This window comes from Zingiber officinale, chromosome 2A, assembly GCF_018446385.1.
Source record: "Zingiber officinale cultivar Zhangliang chromosome 2A, Zo_v1.1, whole genome shotgun sequence".
Classification (NCBI taxonomy): domain Eukaryota; kingdom Viridiplantae; phylum Streptophyta; class Magnoliopsida; order Zingiberales; family Zingiberaceae; genus Zingiber; species Zingiber officinale.
Window position 1 is genome coordinate 154,272,766 of NC_055988.1, and position 16,776 is coordinate 154,289,541.

The 16,776-nt window shown below is 36.1% G+C and overlaps 1 protein-coding gene across 1 annotated transcript in view; it reads left to right on the forward strand.

Moving 5' to 3' along the window:
- LOC122042831 (fimbrin-2-like) overlaps window positions 1–15,109 on the forward strand; it is a 35,071-nt gene extending 19,962 nt beyond the window's left edge. Inside the window, exons 13-14 of the mRNA XM_042603154.1 lie at window positions 14,450–14,541; window positions 14,643–15,109. Of these exons, the coding sequence (XP_042459088.1) occupies window positions 14,450–14,541; window positions 14,643–14,828 (278 nt within the window). The 3' untranslated portion in view covers window positions 14,829–15,109. The remainder of the gene's footprint in view (window positions 1–14,449; window positions 14,542–14,642) is intronic.
- Window positions 15,110–16,776: the final 1,667 nt, after the last annotated feature.

Below are 16,776 nucleotides of genomic sequence, written 5' to 3' on the forward strand. Positions count from 1 at the left end.
AGAAGTATCAAAATAATCTATTCCTTCTTTTATGCCAACCTCTCAATAACTAGCTGACGCAAAGTGGGATAGCGATTATCTTGCGTGCGAAGTTTGCTTAGAGGATTTGCAGAGAAAGAAGTAGAAGGAAGCAAATTTGATAAACGAAGAGGAGCCGCTTTCAGGTTTAAACAAAAAGAAACTTTATTAAACCAAAACAAGATGCCCTTGCATTAACCTAAACCAATGTTTAAATAGCCTAAAACAACCTAAAAAAGAAACTAGCAAAACAAACCCTAAAACACTGTTGAGCCGTGTTCACTATCGCAACATTTCACAGCGTAAAGGGATAGAAGCTAAATCGGCTTGGTCGTGTCAGGGGCCATAGCCTAGTTGTGTCAGGGGACACTGCCTGGCAGTGTTGACCACTGGAAGATTCAATTTCGCCTCGCCAAGGCGCCGAATGAAGCACACCCATGCAGGGAGGACGGGTTGGCCGTGTTTGTTGTTGGAAGATTCAATTTCTCCTCGTCAAGTCACCGAATGAAGCACACCCGTGTTGGGGAGCACGGGCTGGCCATGTTTGTTGCTGGGAGATTTGATTTTGCTTTGCCAAGACTTAGAATGAAGCATGCCCGTGCTAAGGGGCCACAAACTGGTTGTTCTCCTTGATCTTCCTGCATTAATCGCTCTGGGTTGAAGAGAACTCGTACTCGAGTCTAGGATAGGGTCATCAACAATCGTAGCCTAAGGACTTAAGTACTTCACATTAAATCCGTTAGAAGTCTTTAAGGGATTAGGGAGGCGCAACCTATAGGCATTATCATTGATTTTCTACAAAATCTCACATGGTCTAATCTTCCGTTCCTTGAGCTTGTTATTATACTCACTAATAGGGGAGCGATATTGGGTTAATACATCCCAAACAAAATCACCAACATCAAAAAGTACCTGACGACGATGATCGTCAACTCGCTCCTTGTATTTGTGTTGTTCTCATGGATAACCTATTTCACTTGTTCATGAATACCCTGAAGATGCTATGCTATCTCATCTGCTTTAGGATTAAAGTGTCTTAATACCATGGATGGGTTCCGTTCATAGACAACATCAAAAGGGCTTAAACATGTGGTTCTGTTATTTGATCGATTATAGGAAACTTTTGTTTGAGGCAATGCTAAATCTCACTACTTCGGCTTAGACCTTGGCAAACATCTCAATAGGTTACCCAAACTCCGATTTACCACCTCGGTCTGACCATTTGTCTAAGGGTGGTAGGCGCTACTAAAATTCATTCGTGTCCCCAATTTTTCCCATAGGCTCTTCCAAAATTGACTGATGAATTTGATATCACGATTTAAAGTGATGGATTGAGGAACACCGTGTAAACATACAATTTCCTTGAAATAAAGGCGGGTGATTTGTACGACATCCATAGTCTTCCGGTAAGCTTTAAAAATCTGTCAACCACGACTAGGATGGAATCAGAGGATCGTTGGGTGCGGGGTAAACCCAATACAAAATCCATGTTGATATCAACCCACGGAGCTTTAGGAACAGGTAAAGGAGTGTATAAGCTTGCATTGGTGAGGGGTCCCCTAGATCGCTTGCACACGTGACATTGATTCACAAAATGAGCTGTATCACTAGATAACTCGGGCCAATAAAAATTAGAAGAGATGAAGGTCAATGTCTTGTCTCGGCCAAAGTGGCCTTTATTATCAAGCTCTCTCACAATCTGATGCCGTAATGAACAATCCGAAATACACAACCGTAATCCACGAAAAAGAAAATCGTTATGCAGAACAAAATCATGGTGATGATCTTTTGTTACCTCTGAAATATCCTTCCAAAGGAAGGGTTGGATGCATACCTGTTGGTAAAAACCTTGAAGCCTGTAACCTTGGTGTTCCTGGTAGTATGGAAGAACGTCTACTTAGGGCATCCGCGACACGATTTAAATTCCCCGCTCGGTGCCTCATTGTAAAGGTGGACTCTTGCAAGTAGGCTACCCATTTGGTATGTCGTCTGCTCAACTTTTGTTGGTCGTTGATATGTCATGCCCCGAGGGTATACTTGTCTGCCAAACTGGATGGTACCCTCTAGTGACAATATAGGAAATACGATATCAAACCAATTCATGGAAAACATAAAACACCAATGAAATATAATAACACCAAGTCACAATAGCAATGATGATAATGCGTGTATGTATGCATGCGCATGTGAACATACTCAAAATCCGATACAGAAAGAAACTGCAACCATAAACAACAGGAACAATAATATAAAACAACTCAACGAAAACCTAACTCGAGCGGGACTAGCAGCCAGGACCATCTACGACCTCATCAAAACATGACAGTAAATAATCATGCACTATAATCAAAGTTTACAAAAGACAAGCAAAATCTACCCACCTTTAATGTAGAGTGTCCAAATCGTCTTCAAGTCCAAAGTCTGTCTCGAGCTCAAGTCCTATAAGTATATGATACAAAGCCGATCTAAGGATCTATAAATCATTTAATCAACTGATTTATTGAATTAATCCATTACTACCTAACTCTTGATCATCTAATTAATTTACCTAAATTAATTATGAATACTAATTGATCTCCAATTCATTTATCAATCTAATAGTGATCTTATTCATCCAGTTATTCATAAATCAAATAGTGTGATTATATTTCATTGGTGTTTAATTAACTAATAAATCTGTTAATTAATTAACTCATAGTTATAATTAATTAACTTATTAATTATAGTATTATCAATAATCCAAAACCTAATCATCCCTACGTGGACATCAATTAATTGAATATCATTTAATTAATCAACCAATTTTGATTAATTAACTAATGATTAATCTAATTAAACCATGTAAAGCGTCTTCGTCGCCGACGGCGACTCCCGGCGATGGATTGTTGTTGCTGTGGTATGAAACGACGACAGCAATAGATGGTTGGCATACGCGTGGTTTCACCGGCAGAGGTGGCGATGATTTAGGCGGGACAGTGGCAGCAGTTGGGTGGCGCTGATCTTTCTGGTAGCAGAAACACTGCGTGCGCGTGGGTAGAGCTATCCCGATGTTCAGTTGGCTTCGACTGGGTGACCATCGGCTACAATCGACGTCGACAGGGCGGAGAGACGCCGGGCTGCGTAATTGTCCTCGCCGGAAACACACCGTGTGCACAATGCGGAGAAGAGACGAATGCCGTTGCATCGCGTCGGCTAGTTGCATGGGCAAAGGATTGACACCGGTGGTCGGGAAGGGACATGGACGCGATGCCAACGTCGGTTGATCGCATTGGCGAAGGAGTGGCGACAACTTCGGGCGAAGGATGGCGCCGGCTGTCCGCGTTGCGCTTGTGGCGGAACACCACCATGAGCGGGTGGGTGCAGGAGCGATGTGGAGGGGAACGACACTGACGATCGATGCGCAAGAAGCAAGCAGCGCATTCTCATCGCGCGTCGGGGTGTCGAGTGAAGAGATGAACAATAGCTGCTGCTAATGTTCACGATGCGAACTTAGATTTTGTAATCTAAGTTTAGGGTAATTGATATTAGCAACTCCCAATTTAAATGAGTATTCCTAAATAGGTTTTTTCTTACCCATTTATATCCCTTAAAACCTAAAATGGTTTCTTTAAAATCCGAAAAAATTTCAGTAAATTTCATAAATTCATATAAACTTATTTCCTGATAAATTATCCACTAAAACATATTTATATTTCTTAATAAAATTTAATTATGCCACCTTTTAATTATTTTGATCTTTATCTATATTTTTAAGTATATTACATGATGTATTTTAGGGTCTCGTGATCAGTAAATAGAATGAACTTCCTTTGTATAAAGTAATGTCGCTAATGTTTCAAGGACTGAATTTTGACAGAACTTTAAATCATAGGTAGAGTTGTTCTTCTTGGAATCCTATAGCTTCTCACTGAAAAAGGTAACGGGACATCCAGACTAAATGAAAACTCCACTAATACTAATGCTAGATGCATTACAATTGACCTCAAATGCCTTGTCAAAATCAGGGAGTGCTAGAACCGATGCCTCGATCATCTTTTGCTTAACAAACTGAAAACTAGCCTCTACTTCTTTTAACCTTTTGAAGTCACACCCTTTGAGACACTCGCTGATAGGAGCAACCAAAGTGCTGAAATTCCGAATAAAAAGAAACCAACCCATGGAAACTCATGATATCATGTAAGGTCTTTGGCTTTGACCACTCCAAGATAGCGTCAATCTTTCATTGGTCTGAATGAACACCCCCGTGGACACAATGAAACCAAGAAAGCTTATGGATGTGGTGGGGAAAGAACAATTTTTCCAATTGACAAACAAACACTCTATCTTAGTCTTTCAAAAACTACATGGAGTTGATCAAAGTGCAAAGTCCACGTCGGACTATATACAAGGATATCATCAAAGTGGACCACAATGAACTTCCCTATGAAAGGCCGTAATATCTTATTCATAAATCTAGTGGTGTTGGGCGCATTTGAGAGCCAAAAAAACATGACCATCCATTCATATAAGTTGTGTTGCGTTTTGAATGCCGTTTTCCATTTATAGCCAGGCGTTATTCTGATCCCGTGGTATTTCACTTCTAAGGTCAATTTTGGAGAAAACCCTAGAACTGGATAGTTGATCCAACATGTCATCCAAACGGGGAATCAAAAACTAGTACTTTATAGTGATCTTGTTGATAGCTTGACTGTCAACACAAATATGCCACGAACCATCCTTCTTCAGAACAAGTCAAGCTTGGGTTGCACATGAGCTCATGCTCTCACGAATATAAATCTTGCCTAACAACTCCACTACCTGTCGCTGCAATTCTTCGGCCTCCTTAGGACTGAGTTGATATACTCGTCAATTAGGCAAACTCGATCATGGTGCAAGATCAATCTGGTGTCGGATATCTCTCATAGGCGGTAGTCTAAGAGGAAGATATTCTGGCATCAATTTTGCAAATTCTAGAAATTGCACCTCTGCTTGTAAATCAGGACCCATAGCTATCACACTGTTCTTGCCAGGTAGTTAGGCATAGACAATGTCTCCTTGTATCATCTCAACTAAAAGTCTGGATGTAGAAAGGAGGTTTATGTTAGAGGTTACCAGGATAGAAGTGGTGCCCTCTCGTCGGGTTGCTAGCACGATCTTCTTTCCCTTGCTGTAAACAGTGTATTTGTTTTTCCACCTATCAGAATGACACTACGATCATACTGCCAAGGTTGTCCCAATAATATGTGACATGTATCCATCTCCACGATATCACACCAAGCATCATCTTGGTATTTGTTGTCAATAGAAAAAGACATGAGGCATCTCCTATCTATTGTTATCTCACTTCCTTTATTCAACCATGATAACTTGTACAGTTTAGGATAACAATTTGTCTTCAATAATTTCTGGACAGCTTCCTCAGACACTACATTCTCACAGCCATTGCCAATGATTATCTTGCAAACTTTATTCGCTACTATGCAGGTCGTGTGAAAAATATTAATCCTAAACCAATCATCCCTTGCATCGTCCTTAGGAGTTAGTAGGCTCTTGTGAATGGCTAATGTCTTGCGGTCATCACCATAGAGTACCTCGTCAATCTCTTCACCGTCATAAACTTGATCGTCGACCACTTTGGCCTTGTCATCCGCATCACCCTTAATCAATAAATTCTTGCCCTTTGGCTAGTGAATTTCTTGCACTCGGTGGCCTTATGCCTAGATTCACCACAACTAAAATAGTTGATGGGAGTTTTAGGAGTAAACTATAATGTCTATTAGATAGGATGTGAATCTTGGGGGCGAGTTGGTCGACTATTTTGGTCGCCTCGAATCGTTGGTTTTCGATTTTGCTATTTTTAAACTGGCAACACCTGCTGATAAGCCTCTGAAACAGTTCGCAATGAATGAAGGTCGAAAATATCTTGAAAAGATTGGCGCAAACCTCCCAAATATCGTGCCATCAACTGTTCTTGTTTCGTCCATATCATTTCGGGCAATCAATTGGTAAAATTCCTCGGTATATTCGTTGACTGATCTTGCACCTTGTCTTAATGTATGAAGTCACTAAAATAGAGATTGAGTATATCCAAAGGGATGAAAGTGACCTTTCATCGTCTTCATCTTCTCCCAATAAGTGATTTTGGCCTTGCTCTGTTTCTCTTGTGAGCGTCGCAATTGTTCCCACCACACGGATGCTCAACCCTTGAATTTGATGGCAACCAACTTCACTTTCACACGATTGACACCTCTTTATTGTCAAAAATTCTCTCCACTTTGTTGAGCCAATCAACGAATCCTTCTGCTTGTAATGTACTAGAAAATTCGAATAATTTAACTTGAAAATTGAGGTCTTTGTATCACTCCTTGCGACCAATGTTCGCGATGGTGATTTGGGTTTTTGAAGACAGAATTAGAATCAAGATCAGGACTTATGATCTTCACAATCTCGCGCCGCTAGACACTGAGTCAATTTCGCGGCTTGTGTCTGTAGATTTTCAAGTCTCGTCTTGTGTGCTACTATCACAGTGGGGAGCTTTCTTAGCGGGCATCTGCCTCTCACAACCACGACCACGATGACCGTCCATGAGATCTAAGGGCTCTGATACCACCTGATGTAGAGCGGGGTAACGATTATCCTTCGTCTGAAGTTTGCTCAAAGGGTCTGTAGAGAAAGAAATAGAAGGAAGCAAATTCAATAAATGAAGAGGAGCCGCCTCTAGGTTTAAACAAAACAAACTTTATAAAACCAAAACAAGATGACCTTGCATCAAACTCAACCAATGTTTAAATAGCCTAAAACAATCTAAAAAAAGAAACTAACAAAACAAACTCTAAAAGATAAAGTCTAGGTCGTTTGCGACCTGGTTCGCTTGAACTGCGGTAGCGCCACACGGTCGTGCTAGCTGACACAGTTTGGTCGTGCCCTAGAGCACGATCATGCCAGGGAACACAGTTGGGTCATGTTCCTTGTTGGATCATGGCATTCGCGGTGTTAAGAGATAGAAGCTAACACAACTGTGTCGGGACAAAGCCTAGTCGTGTTGGTCGCTGAAAGATTCTGTTTCGCCTCGCCAAGGCACCGAATGAAGCACGCCCATGCTGGGGAGCACAGGTTGGCTGTGTTTGTTGCTGGAAGATTATGTTTTCGCCTCGCCAAGGCGCCGAATGAAGCATGCCCGTGCCGGGGAGCACGGGTTGGCCGTGTTTGCTGCTGGAAGATTTGATTTCGCCTCGCCAAGACTTTGAATGAAGCATGCCCGTGCTAAGAGGCCACGAACTGGTTGTTCTCCTTTATCTTCCTGCATCACTATCTTTGCTTTAAATTTATCTATCAATCCATCAAATTTAAACTTTATTCTGAAAACCCACATTTTCAACCCATAGTGAGTGGTTCATCCAGGCAGTAGGCCTGCCAACTCTCAAGTGCCATTAGAGATAATGAAATGCATTTTACTTTTACTGGTTTTTCATCTTCTTTGTTTCAAGGGAAGCTATAGCACCTCTATAGCGGATAAGATCACCCTTAATGTGAGAGATAAATTCTGGTTTAAAAGTATTTTGATACTCTTAGTCTGTTGATCTTTTCTCTCCTATACATTCTTCATACTATAATGCTGTAGAGTAAATTGTGGAAATAGCGACCCTTATGGTGTTTAGACGAGAGAGCAAAGAATTTTGCATCATTTAACTCAAAAATAGTATTTGCATGTCTTAAGTATGCATAACTTGTAATGATCTTAAGATATTTTTTTCGTTCTCATGCTAGACATTTGCAAGACATCCTCACACTTAAACGCTTTCAAACTAGTGTCTCTTCCTTTTCTAAATTTGTACGAGTCTTTATCCTTTTTTTTTGGAACTTGTTCAGTATTTAACATGTTTTATATGAAGTTTCTCCCATACAAAAGTTAGGAAACTGTGAACTTCCTAATGTCAAATTGACCATGTCGAAGTGTATCTTACATTATACAATCTTATCGATTGAGTACTACAAGGAGCATTCATTATTCTAAAGCTCTAAATAATTTTTTAAAAAATATTCAAAGAAAATTTTCTTCCCCTATCATACCTTAATTTTTTAATTATTTTATTTGTTTGTTTTTAAGCAAATTTATTAAAAAGTCGCATCCCTAGTTTTTAACATATAAACATTATAACATTGAGATTTGAGATGTATCATTCATAAAAGTAACAAAAGATTTACTATAATTATACTCAGTAAATTCACAACAATTAGTATTAGCCCCCACGAGTTGGCTCAGTTGGTTCATAGTGTTATTGCCAATAGGCCTGATATTGATTCTCGGGTGCGGAATACTCCTCTTGCTGCCTCAACCCCTTCTTGCATGTGTTGTTATTGGGCGAAGCCCCCATGATTTATCTCCCTCCCAGATAAAAAAATTAAATTTAAATATTTTCTAGGTTCTTTACACAATACAAATTTGTCAATTTTTAATTCGAGATTCATTATGCTTTTAATTACATTGAAATTTACATCATGTCAAATGTCATGAGATTCCACAACCATGTTCTAAAATAAACACCAAAAGTTTCATTTACATTACTAAAAAAAATAATTTCTATGTGCAATATAGAAGACCACAATCCTTTCCAAAAAAAACAGAATAAATGTAAAACTATAACTTTTAATTAATTTTAAAATACCACTGTAACCCAATTTCACTAATAGGAGATAATATAATTGAATTCTTCTACTCTGAAGGAACATGATGCTCCTTGTGCAGTGATATAACCTTAAAGGAAATTTTAGTCTACTTATTCCATCCATAACATTTAAAATAAACTTCTCAGCTGTGATGATATGTGGTTATGCAATCTAATAGGTAAGTAAATCGAAATGATTAATACAGAATTGAATATTGCCACTCTTATTTACAATCATTCATTATATTTATAAATCAAAAGAAGTTCAGATTTAAACAAGATATCATCTTGGCCAACAACAAGACTTACCATATTGAGTTGTGCATTTGGATTAGGATATTGGATTGTGCATTTGAATTGGTCACTTTATTCACACTCTGCATCTTGCCTCTTGAGGAAGAATTTCATGGAGCCTTTCATCTTTCCACATGCATAGTACCATTTGTCTTTTCTTTTAGAGTTTGGGTTTTGATTTAAACTTAGATTTGCCATTGTTTTGTTTAGACTTATCCTTATTAGATGGATTCTTTAAGACTGTAGGTTTCTAATTAAATAGAGAAATTGGACAATAGTTTCAATAATTGAAAATAACATTAAGTTGTCAACCAAGATTTCATCTGTTGTTGCTAACATTTGAAACTCTGGCCCAAAAATCTTTTGGGTATGACATTAGCCTCTTAATGGACATAATTTGGGCGAACAACTAAGGTTTAAAATCTCGACCCGTGCTGAGGTTTCGGTCTTAGATTAGAACGATACAATTTCGGTATTGTATCTGCTATACCGATACAATTTCGATATTTTTTTTATTTATATATAGTAATTATTAGATAAATATATTTATTGTATATAATTTAAAAATATGTCGTATATTGATTTTATATAAGTTATTTGAATAACTTAATATGGTTAGAAAAAATAATTAAATATAATTTTATTTAAAGATGTATTAATAACTCGAATTAAAATTGATACATCATAATTATATAAATTAATTATTTATTCATTTAATTAATTATTAGTTTAAATAATAGATATTTAAAATAGTAAAAAATACAAAATAATAATAACAAATTATTAGAATATAAATATGATTTATTAGATTTTTTTAGAATTTTTAAATAAAATTTAAAACACTAAAAAAAGAATTTTTATAATATCAATTAGTATTTTTTTAATATTAAATATATATTTTTATTTATTTTATAGGGATAAAATTTAATTAGGGTTTATGAAAGCTTTTTCAAAATATCACACCTCAGTTGGGAATTGTTTAAATTAATTAATTTTTTTTTTTATTTCGGTGCACCATTGCGTGACTAGTGCGAGGCGGCGCTAGAAGTGTCCCACAATGCTTCCGGCGACGGCGGAGGCGTCACACGATGTTTTCAGCGCTCGCGGAGGTGTCGCGCGACGCTTCCGGTGTTGGTGGAGGCATCCCGCAACGCTTCCGGCTACGCCCAGAAGTGTCCCGCGACGCTTCTGGCAGCGCGGAGGCGTCCTGCGATTATCGATCGTGTGCAGATGACGCACGCGAAATTTATTCGCGTGTGGTGCTGATTTTGTTCCATACCGAAATGGTAAATTCCGTCGGTTTCAGGCGGCACGACTTGACACTTTAAATACTATGAACAACGTTGTTAAACTCAAAATACTCAAATACTCTCTCTAAAATAGATAAAATCATGGAGTTTAAAAAAATTGACTAGGAGTTATTTATAACCAAATGACCTAAAATATAAATAGAAAGAAATAATGAACTTAAACTTGAAAAGTGCAAACATAGGAAAGAAAGAGAGTTAAAATTTGTTATTTGGTTGAAGTGTCTCCAAATGATTCTTTAAAAAAAAATAAGCAGTCCGGTACATGAAGCTCCCGCTATACGGGGTCCCGAGGAAGGATCCATTGTATGCAGCAGCCTCACCTTGTTTTTTACAAGAGGTTGTTTCCAAGATTTGAATCCGTGACCTTTTGGTCATAAAGCAACAACTTTACCGTTGCGCCAAGGCTCCAAATGATTCTCTTTAGAGAAAATAATGCTACCCACTAACCGCATTCTATAAACCCTCTTCAAGATGTGACAACCAACTCATTTTGCATGGGCAAACTTCAACACATAAAATAAAATGAACTTTTGATGACGAGGAAAAAAACTTTTTTTTGAAAACTTTTATTAGCGCAAAAGGGATTATTTGTCAAAAACTTAAAAGACCCTTTAGAAAACCTCAAATATTAGGGTTGCACTTGTTCATAAATCAATTCATGTAAAAATAGGTCTAATAAAAAAGTTTTTTCTTTAAAAAAAGACCATTTCCATAAGTTATTAACTTTTTCAAATAAAGATAATTAAAAATCATTTTAGATGAATAATAAATTATTTTAGGTTTTGGTATACAGTAAAAAGTAAAACGAGAAATACTAGTAGGAATATCTAGGAAGGGAGATACAATTATAACTCTCAAGATTATAGTAGCAAAAGAGACTATTATTATAATTAGTATATATACACCTCAAGAAGAATTAAATGAAGATACCAAACATAAGTTTTGGAAAGACCTAAATGAAGTAGTTCAAAAAATCCTGAACAAATGAGATGATTTTAGTAGGAGACAATTTAAATGGACATGTCGAGTAAGAAATTAAGAATTTGATTGATTGCAAGGGGCTATGGTTTTGGAACAAGAAATAAAGAAAAAATTATATTGGATTTCGCAATAGCATATGAACTTACAGTAGCTAATATGTTTTTCAAGAAGAGAGAATACTTGGTTATGTTCAAAAGTTAAAATAATAAGCCGCAAATTGATTTTTTGTAGTAAGGAAGAGGGATAGAAAAATGTGTAAATATTGTAAGTTTTCTTGAAGAAAATATAACCACCTGACACAGATTAGTAGTGTTAGATACACACTTCAAACATAATATTAGTAGAAGGAAAACATGCATTACTCCTAGGATCAAATGGTAAGGTGACATTAAATTTGAAAACGGTGGCAATGAGCCTATTCAGTGAGTTAAGAGGATGGACACTACCAAATAAAGAATATTAGTGGTGGAATGAGAAAATACAAAGTAATAGAAGTTAAAAGATGAGAAACAAAGTATCTTAAAAGAGAGGGTAGGAGCATTAGGAGAAATATATGGTGAATTAAATACAATACGGGAGAAGGTGACATGAAATTTGAAAATGGTGGTCAAGAGCCTATTCAGTGAGTTAAGAGGATGGATACTGCCAAACAAAGAATATTAGTGGTGGAATGAAAAAATACAGAAGAAAGTAATAGAAGTTAAAGGATGAGAAACAAAGTATCTTAAAGGAGAGGGTAGGAGCACAATTATTAGGAGAAATATACTGTGAATCAAATACAATATGGCATAAGGTGATATTAAATTTGAAAACAATGGTCAAGAGCCTAATCAGTGAGTCAAGAGGATGGACACTACCAAATAAAGAATCTTAGTGGTGGAATGAGAAAATATAGGAGAAAGTAATATAAAAATAAAGAACCTATAAGTTATTGTACATTTGTAAGAATGAAGAAAAAAAATGAAATAGTAAAAAAGAGAGGATAAGAAAACATAGTTGAAGCTAAGAATAAAAGTTTCGAATGTTTGTATTAATTGCTCGATACAAAAGAAGAAGAAAGAGACATTTATAAAATAGCTAAAGCGAGATATAGAAAAATAAGGGTTCTTACTCAAATAAGATACATTAAATTTAATAAATCCAATAAGATATTCATGAATGATGAGGAAATAAAGGAGTGAAGGAAGACACATTTTCATTAGTTTTTTAATAAAAGTTTAGGTGATCAACTTAAAAGGGTAGTTTGATGCACGAAACTCCCGCAAATGCGGGGTCTTGAGGAAGGGTCTATTATACGCAACCTTACTCTGCTTTGCAAGAGATTATTTTCGAGACTCGAATATGTGACCTCTAGGTCACATGACAACAACATTACTATTGCGCCAAGGCTCTCTTTCTTTAGGTGATCCACTTAGCTTAAGAAAATCAAGTCAAATGAGTAAAAAATTTAAATTTTTATTGGAGAATTCAAATTTTAAAAGTAAAATATTTATAAATGGGATGTAAAATGGAAGAGACTAAGGTGAAGTATGGTATTGAATCACTTACGAATTTATTCAATCTGATATTGAAAATGAAGAAAATGTCTCATTAATAAAAGGAAAGTACTCTAATCTTATTGTATAAAAATAAAGGAGATATAAAATTATGCGAATTATAGGAGTGTTAAGCTAATGAGTCATACTATGAAATTTTAAGAAAAAGTAATAGAAAAAAGATTAAGAAAGAGACTAAGGTGATTGAAAATCAATTTGGATTCATATATGAAAGTTGGTGATAGAAGTTCTACATCTTAGATATTTGATTGAAAAATAGTGAGACTTAGTAAGACTTACATACGATATCTATTGACTTCTAAAATGCTTCTGATAGAGTCTCGAGGGAAATTATGTGGAGAAATCTACAAAAGGAAAGTGTTAGTGTAGCACATAAATATTTAGGGATATGTATAAGGATGTCATGACAAAAGTGAAGACTATAGGTGGATTAACTAAAGTGTTTCCTATAAAAATACTGTTGCATCAAGAATCAATTTTTAGGGCATATCTTTTTACACTAGTCATAAATGAATTCATTGAACGCATCCAAGACATATTACCATGGTGCATGTTGTTTATGAATAACATTGTTTTGGTCAATGAGACACATGATAGATTAAATGCTAAGTTCTAATCTTGGCAAAAAAAAAAAAACAAGAAATGAAAACAAAAGTTTTTAGATTTAATAAAGTAAAGATAAAATATATGATATTTAAGTTTAGTAGTAATAGACGTAGCAAGACAATTATAAAGATAGAGAGGATGACAAATTACTTGTAATTGATAGTTATAAGAATATAGGTTATTTTGGTAAAAGGATGGAGATACAAGTTGGATGGTTAAAATAGAGGAGAGCATCAGACGTTCTCTGTGACTATAAGGTGCATGTAAAGCTTAAAAGGAAGTTTTATAAAATGACAATTAGATATATTATGTTATATGGAGCTAAATCTTGGGTTATGAATCAAGCACACGAGTGGAAGATGAGAGTCACAAAGATGAGGATGTTAAGGTAGATGTCCGGGTATATGAGGATAGATAAGAAATGAAAACATTAGAGAAAGTTAATTTGCATTTATTGAGGGAAGACTCTTAATGACGTGTTTAAGATGGCATGGACAAATTCAATAAATTCTCTAGTTAGGTGATATAAGATTGACACATTAATCGAGGAAGAGGGAGATCAAAAAAATTTGATTAGCAATGATATGACAGGATAAAATTTATTTGGCAATGGATAATGATATAGTAGGGGATTGAGCCCAATAATGTATAAGAGTCCATATAGTTGACCCACTTAGAGGATAAAGGCTTGTTCTATTTTGCAAACAAAAATCTTGTTTGTTTTTGAATTGAGTAACTAGCTTGATTATTTGTGCTCACGCTGTGTCATGTAAATCTATGCATGCATATATCATGTAAATTATCTACTAGGGATATGTAAGTGGTTATTTCTTTTTTATTTTTAGATGTGAGACTAAAGGGAAACAAGAAACCAATGGGATAGCATGGTCTTTACAGTGCATTGACACATTATTTATCCGTTTTTTTTGTTCAATTATATATTTTCACCAGGTGGATCTTAAAAAAGAGTATATGTACATCACATTAAGCAAACATATTTTTGCCATCCTTGATTTTCTAATTTATGGAACAAATGCAGATGAAGAAAAGAAAATGAATGCATCATACATTATCTCAGTGGCAAGGAAGCTTGGTTGCTCAGTGTTTTTACTTCCAGAAGACATACTAGAGGTAACTTTGATAAGGATGAATACCAAAACTAATCTCAAAGAAAACATCATTGCTCAACATTAATGTTTTGCTTTTAAACCTTAATGTTTTGCTTCCATCAGGTGAATCAAAAGATGATGCTTACTCTCACAGCTAGTATCATGCACTGGTATTTGAAGAGACCAATCATCAAAGATACTTCTGTCTCTTTGGATGGTGAAAATGGGATTTCATCAGACAGTACATCCAGCTCATCTTCAGATGACTCAGCATCAGAATCTTCAATGGATGACACTAGTTGTGGATAACTTGTGGCCAAAATCTGATAATGGTGATAATTGTTTTTTTTGTTTTTGATTTTTACCTCAATTTATTCATCAGATATTGGGAGTTTTGTAGTTTTGCTTGAAGAGTTGGGTTTTTTTTTTCTTCTTGGTTTCATTTCTCATGTCAATTGAGAAGTTTAGATGATAAAATTGCATTATAGGCTAACCTAAAGCATCAGTTATCCTGTGAGATGGTGATTTTTTTTTCTTATGTTGTAAGATGTGTATTTTATCGGTATCTGATATGAATGGAGTTGTTATAACAGGTATTCAAGGGTAAATTTCACCCTGCCTGTACAGGCACTGCCCTAACCTCTCACAATGAGATGGTGGAACCCACTACTTAAGTGTGGGTCCTACCATCCCAATGTGAGAGGTTGGGACAGTGCCTGTACAGATAGGATCGAATTAACCGTATTCAAGAGCACAACTTTCTCATTTTCCAGATCACTTCTGGTCTACATTTTTCAATGCATGATATAAATGAATGAAAAGAAATAAAAACAGCATTTTGGCATATCCAACATTTAGAAATTGTTAATGTTCATGTTTAAGAGAGCGTTCTAATTTAATCAAGTCGCCTCAGTGGCACGATGGAGAAGCGGGAACAGATGAATTGCGCTTTCTCCTGTGGAGATAGCGGTTTCAGCATCGAATCTGAAAGGCTCCTTGACCGCAAAATTAACACCAAAGAATCCCAACACGGACACTCAAATGCTGAAGCAGTAGAAGAAAGGAATGCTTAATGACTCAGAAAAGAACTAGTAAATTTTTGAACTATTATCCTTGGCGTCGGGGACTACCCAATTGTCCAGGTTTGTGGTTGTCCTTACCTCAAAAGGGTAGGAGGATTTCTGTGGCCTGTATCCTTGAAAGTGAACCTTTGCCCTTACCTAGAAGGTAAGAGAGCATTTCAGCCTCTAGTCTTAGAAGATGAAAGGTTTTTATTCTTATTCATCGTCAGTGCTTAGGGAGTAGTTTGAATTGAAATATTCAATGCAGGAGTGATCAAAATCATAAGTCTGAGAGAAGATGCATCCCAAGGACCCGTCTATATGAAAATAAAATAAAACAAGGATATAGTAACATCGAAAATCATGGCACAACATAAATTAAATAACTAAAACTGAGACAAAGAACCTGAATGCAGGGGAGTCGACATCGTCTCAGAAAGCGTCACCCCCAAATCTAGAAATCTTATAGAGGAAGAAGAACGAGGATCTGGTCTTCAAAAGAGTTAGGTTGACGATATCGTAGTCTCTTTACACATGGAGAGTGAAGGGATCTATCAAAAATACCTAATCAAACATGGACCAAACGCTATATATACGGTGGACCCGCATCCGTTATCAACTCATAGATTATAACGGTACAAGTTATGGGTTCTACACATATAAAGCTCATATCAAATAACTCAAACCCTTAATAAATATAAGTTAGATCATATAATGGGTTTGGTTCTATAAGACATAGATCCGCATGTCACAAATCGCACGTGCGCCCACCAAACGGGATTTTAACAATTTTTCACTTGGACTATATGTGATTTATATATGATATACGATTAAACCTGAGTTGACGTTAACAACAATGCTGAACTTTATGAGTATACAATCCTCTATAAACAATCTGATCCCATTAACTTCATTTATATATGACTAAAAAGATCATAATTATTAGTGTAGACAACATTAATAATCAAACTTATATTTTGATGTCTGACAAAGGGTTTAGACATTATGTGTCAATATGAGAGTTAAGTGTGCATATCATTTAATGTGAAAAGTCCTAATAGGTTAGGAAGTCCAAACATTAGACATCGAAAGTCTTAATGGGTCAGGAGGACTGAATACTAGGTAAGGGAGTCTTAGTGGATCAGAAGGACCAAACAACGGATAGAAGAACAAATGAGTTGATCTGGCAGAACACT